Source organism: Sceloporus undulatus, chromosome 6, assembly GCF_019175285.1.
Source record: "Sceloporus undulatus isolate JIND9_A2432 ecotype Alabama chromosome 6, SceUnd_v1.1, whole genome shotgun sequence".
Taxonomy (NCBI): domain Eukaryota; kingdom Metazoa; phylum Chordata; class Lepidosauria; order Squamata; family Phrynosomatidae; genus Sceloporus; species Sceloporus undulatus.
The window spans coordinates 98276282-98290081 of record NC_056527.1 but is presented as its reverse complement, the minus strand read 5'-3'; the positions used below and the strand labels follow the sequence as shown (position 1 = coordinate 98290081).

At 42.7% G+C, this 13800-nt stretch overlaps 1 protein-coding gene across 1 annotated transcript in view; it reads right to left on the bottom strand.

The window, feature by feature from the left end:
- Positions 1–210: 210 nt before the first annotated feature.
- POLD1 (DNA polymerase delta 1, catalytic subunit) overlaps positions 211–13800 on the bottom strand; it is a 29096-nt gene continuing 15506 nt past the window's right edge. The window contains 15 exon segments of the mRNA XM_042476782.1: positions 211–594; positions 1477–1574; positions 2652–2704; positions 3856–3969; positions 5060–5192; positions 6231–6333; positions 7562–7714; positions 8059–8111; positions 8113–8235; positions 9163–9300; positions 9870–9965; positions 10768–10915; positions 11777–11890; positions 12335–12451; positions 12685–12773. Coding sequence (XP_042332716.1) covers positions 498–594; positions 1477–1574; positions 2652–2704; positions 3856–3969; positions 5060–5192; positions 6231–6333; positions 7562–7714; positions 8059–8111; positions 8113–8235; positions 9163–9300; positions 9870–9965; positions 10768–10915; positions 11777–11890; positions 12335–12451; positions 12685–12773 — 1629 coding nt within the window. The 3' untranslated portion in view covers positions 211–497.

Genomic DNA, 13800 nt, shown 5'->3' with positions numbered 1-13800 from the left:
TAAAAAACAAAACCAAAGCCTTTAACATAATACTTGGCCATTTAGGTCAGTGCTGGCAGCTTATGTAAATGAAAACAACCCACTGAGATGAAAAAGAAAAGAGCAATTACTTGAGCTATTAAATAGGTTGCTCAATGCCAGGTGTGCCTCTCCAGCCTGACAGTCCCTGACAGTAAATACTCATGTGATTCCACACAAGCCACTCACATATAGGAAACAAAATGAAAAGTATTTATTTGTAAAAATTCACATTACAAAAACACAAGCCCCTACAAAAGAGCTTTCAAGGTCAAATTTGATATTTTTCCTGCAATATGCAGAGTCCTTTTGTCCCCTCCCGCTTAATCATGGCAATGGAAGGCATTCTCATAACTGCATGGGGACAATGTTCTCTCTGGCTTACCATGCTTGATATGCCTTCACTACTGCCTCCTTAAAAGTAGGCAGGAGACAGTGGGTTTTACTCTTACAAAGAAGGAAAAAAGGTCAAGGAAGCATCACCATGTGGGAGGGCCAAAGCGTGAGATCAGCACTTCTTGGTCATCAAGGTCCTTCTGTACTTTTTTCCGCATGTAGAAGATGGGGCAGTCACGGCTGAAAGAGAAGAGGAAAAGTGAGTCTAGGGGTGGGACATGATTGGGAAAGCAGAATACACAGCATCCTAAAAGGGACTGGCAGAAGAGCTATCAATGGTGAAGTCCACAGGAAGAGACTAGAGTTGCCCTGCAGGAAATGTTGGTTCACATTAGCCACTTTGTTTCTCCCTTAGTACACTTATACAGGAGAGTAAGAGAAGGGCCTGAGCCCAGAATCTGCAAATGTTACATATTTTGGACTATATCCCCCAGCAAGCATGGGATTCTGAGAGCTGTAGACCAGAAAGCAACATTACCACATTCTAGCCTGGAGGAGAAGGGAAGGAATTCTGATGTTAGACTATTTTTGCTTTCAAACAATTCCTGCAAGAGGATTAGTACCAAAGAGAGAAAGTGGAGACATCTTTTTCTTTGAGTATGCTGTCTATTGGCAAAGAGTTTTTAATCTAAGAAAGCACTCAAAAAAGGGTAGCCTCCTCCTATGGTTGGATATTCACTTCACCATTTCAATATTCTACAATGTAATTCTGCCACCCAGGTAAACAAAGGGCTTGACTGCCTCCCCACTATTTTGTACTTTACCCACATAAATGCCCCCATTCCTCTGCTGGAAAACCCAGTCAACCAGCTGATAACTTGTGCACTGGAGCAGTCTGTCTCTCCACTCCCCATCTTCTGACAGCCGCTATATTTACAAAGGCAATAAAGATCTTCAAGAGTACCCCCACCCCACTCCCGCCCCGTGGGAGCCACCTGTTCTCTCTAACTAGCCCGATAAGCAGCTGTCAACACCTGGGGCCATATTTTAGCCCAATATCCCATGGGAACGGGCAAAAACCTGGGCTGCCATGTGAGGGTGTGGTAGACAGCTAGCCCTCACCTGGTACACAGAACATCTTCATGCAAGCTCCCTTGGCAGCGCTGGCACTGGGTCCACAAGCGTGAAAACTTCTCCTCCAAAGAGCTCAGATAGGTCACCTATGGAGGGGGAGGAAAACAGGGAGGGATAGACTAAATTAAAAGTGACTCAGACTTTATATTGCACTTTCCCTTTACAATGCACTTGATAGTCACTGTACTGTAATGGGCTAAGGCTGTCAGGCCAAGACATGTGAAATGCAAGTTCAACTTTCACTCAGCTATGAAACTCACTAGATGGCCTGAGGTCAGTTGCTGCAACTCAGGCTGTCCTGCCTCACAAGGTGGTTGTGAGAATAAAGTAAGGAGGAGGGACACTATGTATGCTGCCCTGAGCTCACTGAAGGAAAATTATGATATAAAAATAAAACAAAATAAAACAATACAATTTTCAAACCTATGAAACATATTTATTAAGAACCTTATAGGTATTAATGTATAGGGCAAAGACTACAGAATTGGATCAAAGCCATATTATAAGGCAAGGCTAGGCAACTGTGATTAGTTAGGGGAACACAGTGCCCTGCCCATGAGACTTCAGAGGGGTACACCCTCTACAAAATAACGGATCTTTTTGCTACCAAATGTCCTTTATGGGGCACATGGAGGGCAATGTCATCATTTTAGGCCCAGGCAAAACCTTGTTTACAAGAAGTGAACTGGAAGTCCATCTCCAGGTTGCTTCATGTTAGAAAGAAGCCCCTCTCTGATACTAAACTTGCCTGGAAGGAGAAGCATGGTAAATTTCCCTCCAAATCTCCAAGAGGGAATTTGGCAGCAATCTTTGGTTCATCTTTTTAAAAAATTGGACCCTGGAAAAAGCCTTTGGGAGCTGCATGTAACCTGCCAGCTGTGCTTTCCACACCTTTGTTCTAAGGGCAGTTAATGAAATAATGTTAAAGCAAGACAGCAGCCATAGATTTGACTATGCTCTGTTAGTGTCCTGTCCTCTCTGCTAGTCCAGCAAACCTCATTTTTAACTACAGCTTTTCAATTGCTTTTTCTATTTTCTCTCCCTGTTAAGTCAGGAATTTACCAAGTTATTGCTCCAAAATTGAATCAATCCAATGCATCCTCTTTATCCTGAACGCAGCTAGCTCCTTATGGTTCCACTAATGTTGCCACAGATCTACTTACCTCTTTTTGATAGAGCTCAGACTGACGGTCCAAGCAGAATTTGCATACAGCACCTAGTGAAAAAGCAGAAAGTGAGAAAGCATTCCTGTTCTCTTTATATTTCCATTGAGGAACGCTTTTCCCCACAAATGCCTTTTCAAGGAAAACCACAACCAAAATGGTCTGAAGAAGAGGTACTTACTTACATTTCCTTGGAGAAGATCTGGCCAATGAATATTTGTCATGATCTGGATCTCTGCCTACATAGTTTGGAAAAGTTACTTTTTTGAACTACAATTCTCAGGAACCCTCACCAGTCTGGCGAATTCTGGAGGTCATCATCTAAAGTAGTAACTCTTTCAAGCTATGAGGCTAAGAAGGAAGTTTTAGTCAGTGTCAAACAAATCTGCTGAATGGTGGATTGGCTCACTTGTTTAAGACACCTGAAGTCATTCATTCTCCCATCTTTTTCCTTCTGTGTGCCTTCTTTTTGGCATTTTGTGGTATGACTTGCAGCATGATAGGACAATATGCAGCAAATTCACCACAATTTCACTTCTCCACTCAAGAAAGACTACATTGTGAAATTCAATTTTCAGGAAATTTCCAGTAAATGCACATAACAAAGCCAGGATTTTATGTTCCCAGCACTTCTAGAAACCAAAAATAGCTGTGTTCAGTCAGATCAAAGGGCCATTTAGTCCACTATTCTGTTAACTCAGGGGCCAACCAGTTGCCTACATGAGAAGTAAAAGGTGAACCTGTATGCAACTGCACCCTGCATCTCACATTCCCTGGCAACAAACATACAGAGGAATATTGCTCACTTATACTCCCTCTTCCAGAAAACTAAAAATTCAAGACTGAGTGCTTCCCTTTTCTAGACTGTTGGTGCTACTACCTCTCAGGAGAACCCAGAAATTTTAATCTTTAGGCTTCAATTTATAGATAACTCTTCTTCTCCCACCGGCAAAATTTGAAATAAAAGGAAAACTCAAGAGTTCAGCAAAGGCCATGCTGTGCATATATGTACTAATCTAATGCAAGATTTCCCTGCCAATCATAAAAGTACAGCGATAGAGCTGTAACACACACACACAAACACACACACTCCACTCTGTGGCAAGTTCCGGCAATAAGATCTTGCAAAATTTACTGCTGGTTAGAGGCATGTGATGGGGGAGGGGTAGAAACTTATTTTGATAAAGAACAGATAGACTCTTACCATGGTGGTTGAGCACAGCCCGGCAACCGATACAGGTGCTTCGTTTGGTAGCAAAAGCCATGAGTCCCCCAACCTTGGCTGTCAACACTGTTTTGCAGCGGGTGTGTTCCCCTTCTGCACGGGAAGGAAAGAAAGAGTCAAGCACACTCCAGATTCCATATAAACATTAGGAAAATTGTGGGGACATCATTACACAAGTGCCTCTTATTTCTGATGTACATTTTTTACTGTGATTAAAAACTGTCAGTAGCCAAATTTTTCTAGAAGCATCCCCACAGAATAAGCCATTTGTGCCTACAAATAAATTTGAGCTAGGGGACTGCCCTCTGTCCTATGGCTCAAATGAAAGGTGAGCAGAGTACTTTCTGAGAGAACTCTACCAAAAAGAGATTATTTTAGGGTGGGAGCTCCTCCAAAAATAACGCCCACTTTTCTTCCCACCTCTTCATCATGAAGACTGAGGTCAAAACTGAAAATATCATTTACTGTTAGTAGCACAAATTTGTAATGGAGCCATAAGAGGTTTGATTCCCTTGCTTCACTAAGGCAGGAGACACCTTAATACACAGTAGACCAAGAGTGTGTAGACTTTAAACATGCAGGATCCACTTTGTTTTTGTTTGTTTTTTGTCTGTCTCAAAATTCACAAACTGGAGCCTTGTGCACAGATATACATTTTTAAATTAAAGAATTCTGCCACTAGCAATTTATTCTCAGTTCTAGAACTGAACCGAGCTCATTGTTCTTCCAACAAAAATCTACTCTTAATTACTTTACACTTTGTTTCAACATTTAGAATTGGGAAACTACTTTGTTGCTGCTGCTTTCGTCAAAATAACTGTGATACAGAAATCCTTGTCAGATGATAGCAAACTAGCCTGAAATCTAGCATTAGATTCAGATCTGCCCATTTCTGCATCAAATCTCCTTTTGAGGCTAATAGTCAAGGTGCCAGTAAGATGGACATGTTATATTCTTTCCATTGGGTGCAGAAGCACATCTTGGCCATCCTGGCATGAAGTCTAGCCTTCACTGTTTATTCTAAGCACAGACCCAGGGGTTGATTATGGAATCTAGGGGGGGGGATCCTCCTCTAAACTTAGAAGAGTGTGATTCTCTCTCCTCCAAGGGCCCACTTCCCAAATATGAAACCCAAGATCTGTTCCAACTTTGTTCTCTCGTAGAGGTCAGAGCTCTCACTCACTCAGCAGAATATTCTGTGCCTTGCCCTCCCCCAAGATGGGTTCAAATATGCGCAGGAGGGGCTTAGCAAGCTGCTGCTCCAAGTAATACTGGGTGTCAATGGGCAGGTTATTCTCCAGCACATAGATGGGATCCTGAAAAAATAAGAGAAGAAGTCATAAACAGGAAGGAAGCATTGCTCAGGGAACAGAGGCTGCATGATGACTGCATCTTACCACACAATGCTCCTCTCCTTCTCAGGAGTTGTTACCTCATAATTTTCACCCTGATAGCCTAAAGGGGATATGTGCACATACACACTGGCAGTAACACAGCTTGGGAAAGTTAACTTTTTGAACAACTCTGAAAATCTTCCAGCCAGCATGCTTGTCTAAAAAATAACTTTCCCAAGCTTTGAAATAATATAAACAGCTCTGGTTAGCAGCAATTAGCCTTGTAATGGAAATAAGTCATGGAGCACTACAAGGGTGACAACATTTCGACCTGACACAGAACAGTGGAGTAGACTAGAGAAGGATTATCCACAGAGACAGTTTGGAGACCTTCGTTCCATAAGTTCCACACCTAAACCTAGACTTTTCCTTCCTTCCCCAACTGATTAATTCAAGAGAGCGAAAGAAGGAAAGAGGAAGCAGTAGATGAGAACAGGTTCCTCACAAACACACTCATTAAAGAACCAAATTAAACTCCCAATGTGGACCAATTTAGATATTAAGTAAACCCACTGAGAACTGCAGAAGGAATGCTCTAAAACGTGCACACTGCTTTCCAGACACACATCATTTGCTATTATGACTTGTTTCCTAAAACGCAATGGTGAATACCTGTTTTCTTCCAACAAGCTTTTTGCTGCCAAAAGGTGATTGCCGAATAATGTATATTATTTTAAATAATATTTTATTAAAATACATTTCTACTGAAGCAAATGTGCACTTGAATGTACATACTAGCCACACTCTTCCCCCATCAGCCTGGTTGCTCCAGTAGCCCTGGGAAGAGCCCACCAGGAGAACATGAGCAAAGCAGCATCTTCTGTCTTACACTCCCTAGCCACTGTTATGCAGAAGCAAAGCCAGTGGTAATGCACAGTCAACATGATTAGTAGCCATTGGCCGCTTTCTCCTCCACAGCAAGTTCCCCACTGCCCAGTGCCACCTTCTTCTCATACTCACTTCTGATTTCATGTAAGCTGCAACACCTTTGGCAGCACCGATAATGACATAAGGAACTCGGTCCCCCAGGTTGGGAGCACTGCCAGGATCTCGTCGACGCATCCTAAGGGGAGAAGTCATAAGAAACATCATGAAGGTCAGAATGGTTGAGTGCATGCAACCTATACAAAACCCTCAAGGATTGAGCAGAATCCTCAAGCCTCACTTGAGCAAGGGAAGGTGCTGAGGATAAGGGCTGAGGAACATTTTCAGAGCTAGAATGAGCTTTGAGTGGGGAAAAGGCAACATGGAGAACAAGAGGTTTAAAAACAGTAACTTTGAACAACCCATCCCGCCACAAGAGTTAAAGAGGTTAAAACGTGGGAGATGGAAAGACCAACATATGACCCAACATGTGATTATAGCAATACTATTAACATATTTTCCTTTAACAGAGACTGCTGAGAAATAACTGGGGCCGAGGGAGGGAATATTAAGAGAATAAAACCCAAATGCAATTGGTGTCAGCTTCAGCCCTGCAGAGACAAACACTTTCACCATTCAAAGCTTTGTTTATCGAAAAGTAGTGAAGCAGCCAAGCGAAAGGAACAGGTCCGTTACACTGGTGTGTGTCTGAGGCAGATGAAAAAGCTTTAGCCAGACAGGAAGCCCACAACAGAGGGGTGGGTGTCACAAGAGATTCCACTTGCAGCTGTGCTAGCCACGGTTATTTCTGCCCTTCCCTTTGGTCATGCCTCATTGATATCCCCCCCACCCACACACCTCCTTCCACTGTCCTGAGGACAGACATGCCCCAACGTCAAACTTAGGGCAAGGTGACTGTGCAGAGGGAGAGGAGGCAAAGCAAAGGCTCTGATCAAACACAAGATCCTTTGCAATCAAAAAACAAGAGAGGAGCAATTGCTCAGTGTATGAACACACATGCTTTGTATACTATTTAATCCTAGCATCCCCAGTCATACGGAATTCAGGAAGCAGTGGGAAAGACCCACTTTGAGCTAGAAACTTTGGAGAGATTCTATCTGTCAGTAAAGAAAGCAATGGCCTTACTCATCATAAGGTAGCATCATATATTCCAGAAATGAGATCCCTGTGAACCTTCAGATGTTGAACTGCAATGTCTATGACCCTCCTCCCTCATCATGGCTCTTTGGCCTGGTAGGAACTGAAGTACAACAACATCTGGAAGTCACAGATTTCTCATTCCTAAAGGTTCAGTCAATATGTTCCCAAAATGAATATGGGATGTGCTGAGGTGATGAGCTTCTGGTCTTTGCTCTCTCTTGAAAAGAAAAGGAGAGAGAAGGCACCCATTTCCTCTTCTGACTCACCGCTCAGCCAATTCTACATGGGCCTGGCGCCCTGCATACTCATCTGCTGTGCGTGTCAGTTCCTTGGTGATCACCAGTTGTGAGATGTCAACTCTGTTGCACAGCAGGTCAGAGATCACCTCCTTAGCATGGGCCACAGCACCTGCAGGGTCCCTACAAGAAGACACGGATAGCCAACCATGAGGGTCTTTTTGTTCTTCCAAAGGAAAATGGGTTCAATTACAGTGAAGACAAAATTCTGATCTCCAGTAGGATATAGAAAAACTGGGTGTGGCTGAGGATGGGTGGACTTCAAGATAACAGAAAATTGGTCCATTAAAAAGCCAGCTTCTCATGTTTTATTTATTACTAGGAATAGAAATTAAAGCTCAATCTTGACTCAGGTATGTGCCCTCACTCCCCCCTCCTCACAGCACACTCCAACTACTTGGAGGCACATGTTAGGCTAAAGGTCAGGCCTGACTTGGAATGAGCCTTGATCCAAAACATGCACTGACCTATCTATGAGCAATTTCTGCAGACAAGTGTTGATTAGATTTGCCACTAGGGGGGCAGTTGTCTCGCCGCACAGTCTCAATACCCTTACAGTCCATTTTGTCATGCGTATCAGGGTTGGAGGAGAAGTACAGGCCAGCATAGCGCTTCTTATTGATCAGGAGATAAGGGAAATATACCTGGGAGGTGGATAGATTGATAAAAGACCAAGGAACCATGTTATTATATTTTAGCACAAATCACTAAAGCCAGAAACTGTTCCAGAAGGTTTATTAAAAGATTTTAAAATCTGGATTCTGTTTCATTGACTAGAGGAACATGGGAAGATCCCCCCCCCCCAATACAAGTCTTTGGGAGTAAGGCTTGATTTTAAATAAACAATACATGGATGTTCAATGTTTCACTCACTAATTGCTTACGTTCTAAGTAGCTACTGGAATTGAATTTCAAGTTTAAAAAAAATTACCCATATAAAACAAAAAATATACACTTTAATGGCAATTACAGTGGACCCTTGTTATACGCTGGGGTTTGGTTCCAAGATCCCCCGTGTATAACAAAATCCGTGTATGCTCAAGTCCCATTACATATAATGACATAGCAAAATGGTGTCCCTTATAAAAAATGGAAAATCAAGGTAAATTTATACTTTTTTGGAACATTTTCAATCCGTGTATGCTTAAATCCGTGTATAAAAATTCCGTGTATAAGAAGGGCCGACTGTATGCAATTAAAAATCATGGCAGTTTGGTTCTCATAGAGTTACAGGGTAGGTTCCTGTAAATGTTGACAAACATCCTTCAGCATCTACTGACTTACAAGAAGTGCTCTTCATCTTTCTACATATTCTTCCTCCTTTCTTATCACCTCCACATGCTTTTCTGCATTTTACATGACAACACTTCCTGTTGTCATTAAACCCCCCAAATGCCACAATCACAACAACAGCATTATGGGAGTTGCAGCTCAACATGTCATCTGGGCCCTGGGCTGGCATATCTGTTGTGGTGCTTTTAAGAATCTTGTACCATTTACCTATTCTTCAGATCTGTTTCAAAGGCAGGCTTTATAAAACAAGTCCATACTGCATCCATCATTCCGCTCACCTTCTCAAATTCTAGCTTGATTGGGGGAATAAAATGGCTGGAGACCCAGGCTGCTGCTTCTCTTCCAATCTCCATGGCCTCGGCAACTGATGGCACACCCAGGCGGCACATGACTGAGTCTGTGTCCCCATAGACTACCTGTGTTGGAAGGACATGATGATCAACCTTTGTAAATTATTACTCATCCTGTTTCTCAGCCACTGCACAGCCATACCAGCTGCCTCTAACATAAGCCATGTGGAGCTGCGCGCTCTTCCTCCTGCAGCCTCTGTCTCATCCACTGGACAGCTTGTTTCATCCACTCTGTTCCACTACCTTCATCACCCCATCAGCCACTAAAAGTAGTTTCCTTCCTGGTATTCTCTTAAGCCCTGTGCTGTTCCCAACCCTGTTGTCACTGAAAACATAATAATACTGCCATAGAAACTATGTGGGACAAAATAACAAAGTGCACAACTCAAACAAGATAAGTTTAGTTCCACTCAATTTTAACACCCTCCTCCATCAAAGAAACAGATTTTCCATTTTCTCTCATATGCACTGCTAGTATTACTTGCCATTATATAAGGAAGCGACTCAAAACTTGGAAAGTTACATTGCTTACAATTCTCCGAGTCACCAGCCTGGAACATTCACTGGCCAGGAGGTTCTGGGAGTTCTAGTTCCCAAAAAATAATTTTCTCAACCTCTGAGCTCATTCTTCTTACCTTAGCATCAGCACTGTAGCCATTGGCAATAGTATACTTGGATTCCACCAACTGTTTTGTCTTCTCTATCATCTGACGCCCAAATCCTGTTACACTCTGCAAAAAGAAGGATCATGTATATATAGGATGTTTTCTAACAAGGGGACAAAAGAATGGGCTCAAGGCGACTACCACTGACTTGTGCATTAAATGTAACCTGAATTCCTGCCCCAGCATAATTCTTATGAATTTGGAGAAATTACAGGGACAGATGCAATCCTTATAAATGTGGACATTTCTTCACCTGGTCTCTGCTAGTCCACTCAGGTGTAAGCCTTGGTACAACCAATTCCCAGGCTGCAAAGCATAACTTAATCCCAGTGAACAGCTTCCTGTGTTGCAATGCACAGTTTATTTCAGATCTTTCCTTTATTATTTTGTCTAGTCTTTTAGGAAAATCCATGAAGTTAAATTATATTCTGTGTTAGCAGTACTTCTTTCTATCCTGAACCTACTATCAACCAACTTCAAAGCAATGGTTCATTTAATGATATCTAGGCTGCAAACCTATGTATATTTACCCAGGAGTGAGGTTCACTGAGAACAACGAGACTTAAATTTTGGTAGATTTGTGTGGGACTCCACAAATAACAAATTATAGCAAGGTATGAGCAGACAGCAAGGCCAAGCATCACCACAAAAACATCTATAGGAATTCACTGAAATCAGCTTCTAGGATAGCAGGTGAAAGAGTGCTTAACAGTCATCTGAATCACCTGCTGATTATATGTAATTGGCTCATCTGGCAAAACAGAAGGGTGCTTCAATAGTAACTTCCTGGATTAAGTTGATATTAACATACTGTAAAAGAAAATCATAATTTGAGAAATCCCCTAATCTTCAGAAAGACCAGGCTTACCTGAGAGATCTCCAGGCATGGCAGTTTTCCCACTTGGGCCCCAGTGAAACCATAAACTGAGTTGGCGCTGACCTTGAGGGCCAGCTGTCGTCCATCCAGCACCTGGCGTTTGAATGGATCTGTCTCTTGCTTCAGCTCTGTTTTAGCCCTAAGCCAGAGATGGGACATAGGAAGATATACTTTGTCCCAAAGATGGGACACAAGGAGATAGGAGATAGACACCAGCAATGCCATAGTAGCCCCTCCTACCAGTCCAATTTGGCAGAAAGCACTTTGTTACTTTAGAAATTTCAGATCCACAGCCTTAAGTGAATCTTTCCAACTCTTAGTAGCAAGGGGCTCTCGGTTTCTAAGCCTTCTGCTCAATTAATTACTACATGTCCTTTTTACACAGAGCCTTGAAAAGTTGCTTTTTTTGGATGATAGTGCCCCCCTCCATTCATCCCCCTCCCCTTTATCAACCATTCCAAAAGCCCAGGTGTCCTAGTTTTCATGCCCAGCTTTCTTAATACCCACTCTTTGAATCCAAGCATGTTAGGTAGCTCTCTTTTCTTAAACTAAAATTTCTCTTCTCTAAATTGTACTTCCAGTCAGCAAAAACCAGAAACCTTTTCTGCAACAGACACAGAGCTTCTGGCACCTGTATATGAATATGCCATCATAGGAGTTGGATTATCATCTCTTCTACCCAGCTATTGTCTGTTCTGACTGACAGCAGCTATCCAAATCTCAGTTTTTTTAAATCCTGGTTCCCAGTTCCTTTGAATTTAAGGGTGAAGAACATGTAGTGCTCTAGATGCTGCACTGCTGCTCCCATTATCCCTAGCCAATACTGTGATGAGGACTGATTGGAGCTGCAGTCCTATAATATATGAAGAGCTACATATCCCCTTCTCTTTTTAGGCCTGAAACTTTCTACCTGCAAACCAGGTTTTCCACCCTTTAGTGACAACCTTGACTCCCTTCCTCCTAGTTATTTAAGCACTACAGATGCACCCATCCCTTTCACCTTTTGCGGGCGGCCAGCAAGTTCTCCAGAATCTCAGGCAACAACCCCTTGCGAACAGATGCTTTCACAAAAAGGTCCCCAGTTGGGGTGCGAATGAACTGGTCTGCTGAAAGCCTGGGGGAAAAGAAGACAAATTAACTTGGAATCTGCCCCACTCTTTTATACATCACTTCTTTTTCCTGATCCCACAGACCTTCCTCTACAAACATACCTCATTTGGATATAGCTCTCATTCTTACTCCTGCTCCCTTCCCATGAATCCCCTTGCTCATTTCAACTTGGACAAAATCTTAGTTGCCCGGAGAGGGCAACAGGGACTGAGACAATGTCAGGATGGAAAGTGAGGTGGGCTTGTATCCCAGTAACCTGGTCTTCCTTCTTGCTCAGGTCCTGACACAACAATGACATCAGGAAAAAATCTCTCAATTCCACCCTGATGAGTAGAGCAATGTGTAGTTGCTTGGCTCCTACCACACTAATGCCATCTTCTCTTTTATTTTTCCATGAAGCCCAGTCCCAGCCTCAAAAGGCAACTGTTTTAGGTCCTCCTTCACTCACCCATAGCGCTCCACTGCACCTTGTTGCAACAGTGTGGTATAGCACAGGTTGTGAGCCATCATGATGGAAGGGTACAGGGAGGAGAAATCCAAGGTTGCAATGGGCACATCATAATAGCTGAAAAGAGATGATGGGTTTGTTGCACTCCTCTTGTCTCCTTGCCTTTTCAGTTTGGCCAGCTTTCACTGGTTTCCCTCCAGAGAATCCTGGTATTGGTCTCTCTTTTCAGGGATGAAACCCAATGCCTTCAGGCACCAGTGGCTCAACAGATTTGGTCAACCACCAGGGCAACCTCCACCTTCATTTCCCTGGAAAGCTTAACTCCCCAGGTTGAGTTCTGCAGTTCTTACCCCTTCAGAGGCTCAATGACAGTTGCACCAGCATAGTCTTCTCCACCTTCTGACTTGACCACTGGCATCACCAGGTTTTGCTTCATGGCCTTTGGGTAGAGGGAAGATTTCAGTCTGGGATCTCCTGGCACTTTTCTATAATTTATAACATCATCCTCACATGGGACTGTCCCAACAACATAGTGCTACCTCCAAGCCTAGTATCCACAGATTTCTTATCACTAGCTCTTTTGTATCAGGTGTGGAGAAGGTGTAGCCCTCCAGTTAGATTGTAACCCCCATCAGCCCTAGCTAGCATATACAACGGTGAGGAATCACTGGAGTATCAGTCCTACAATATCTGAAGAACCATTTATTCCTCATCCCTGATTTATATATTTTTGACATACAAAGCACTTTGCTGAGTAACATAAGCAAATAAGACAGGTCTGTTCTTTTTTGCCACTGGAAAAGGCTGGATAGTTGAGACATGTTGTGAAAGTGTTTCTGGCGAGGCCAGTCAGCCTAACACCAGAACTGTCTGACTTTATTCTCAACCTTATAATTGACCAGACATTTAGTTGCCAGTGGCAAAGAACAATTCATTTATTATATTCCTGTTCATTCAGTTAAGTGACTAAAGCTAGCAAGACAGTACAATGACATTCTAGCACTTCTTCCTTAAAAGAGAAAAGGCAGATAGACTTGTTGGGGACCTAAAGGCCTATAGGGCAAACTGCAACAAAGTAAAAGAAAACCAGCATAGTTTGCAACTGGAAAGACCCAGGTTCAAATCAGCTACAAAGAAGCTATCGCACATCAGGCCAACCTCAAAGGGTAGTTTCAGGGCTTAAAATATGCCACCATAAACTCGTTGGAGGAAGGCTGAAGCAGAAACAATGTAAATATGGATAATAGTAAAGTAATAAAAAGAGAACTGTATACTGAGCTTTGACTTGGGTTGGGCCTGTGCAATTATGAAATTATCAGATCATTGTTTTTGTTGTTGTGAACTGCCATCAGGTGAAAAACATTATTGTTTTTTTCAGTGAGTCATGTCTTTTCATGATATGGCTGAAGTACGGCAATCTCAGTTTATTTCCCTTGGTTTTTAGGAAGATCTGCCTTGATTTGCTC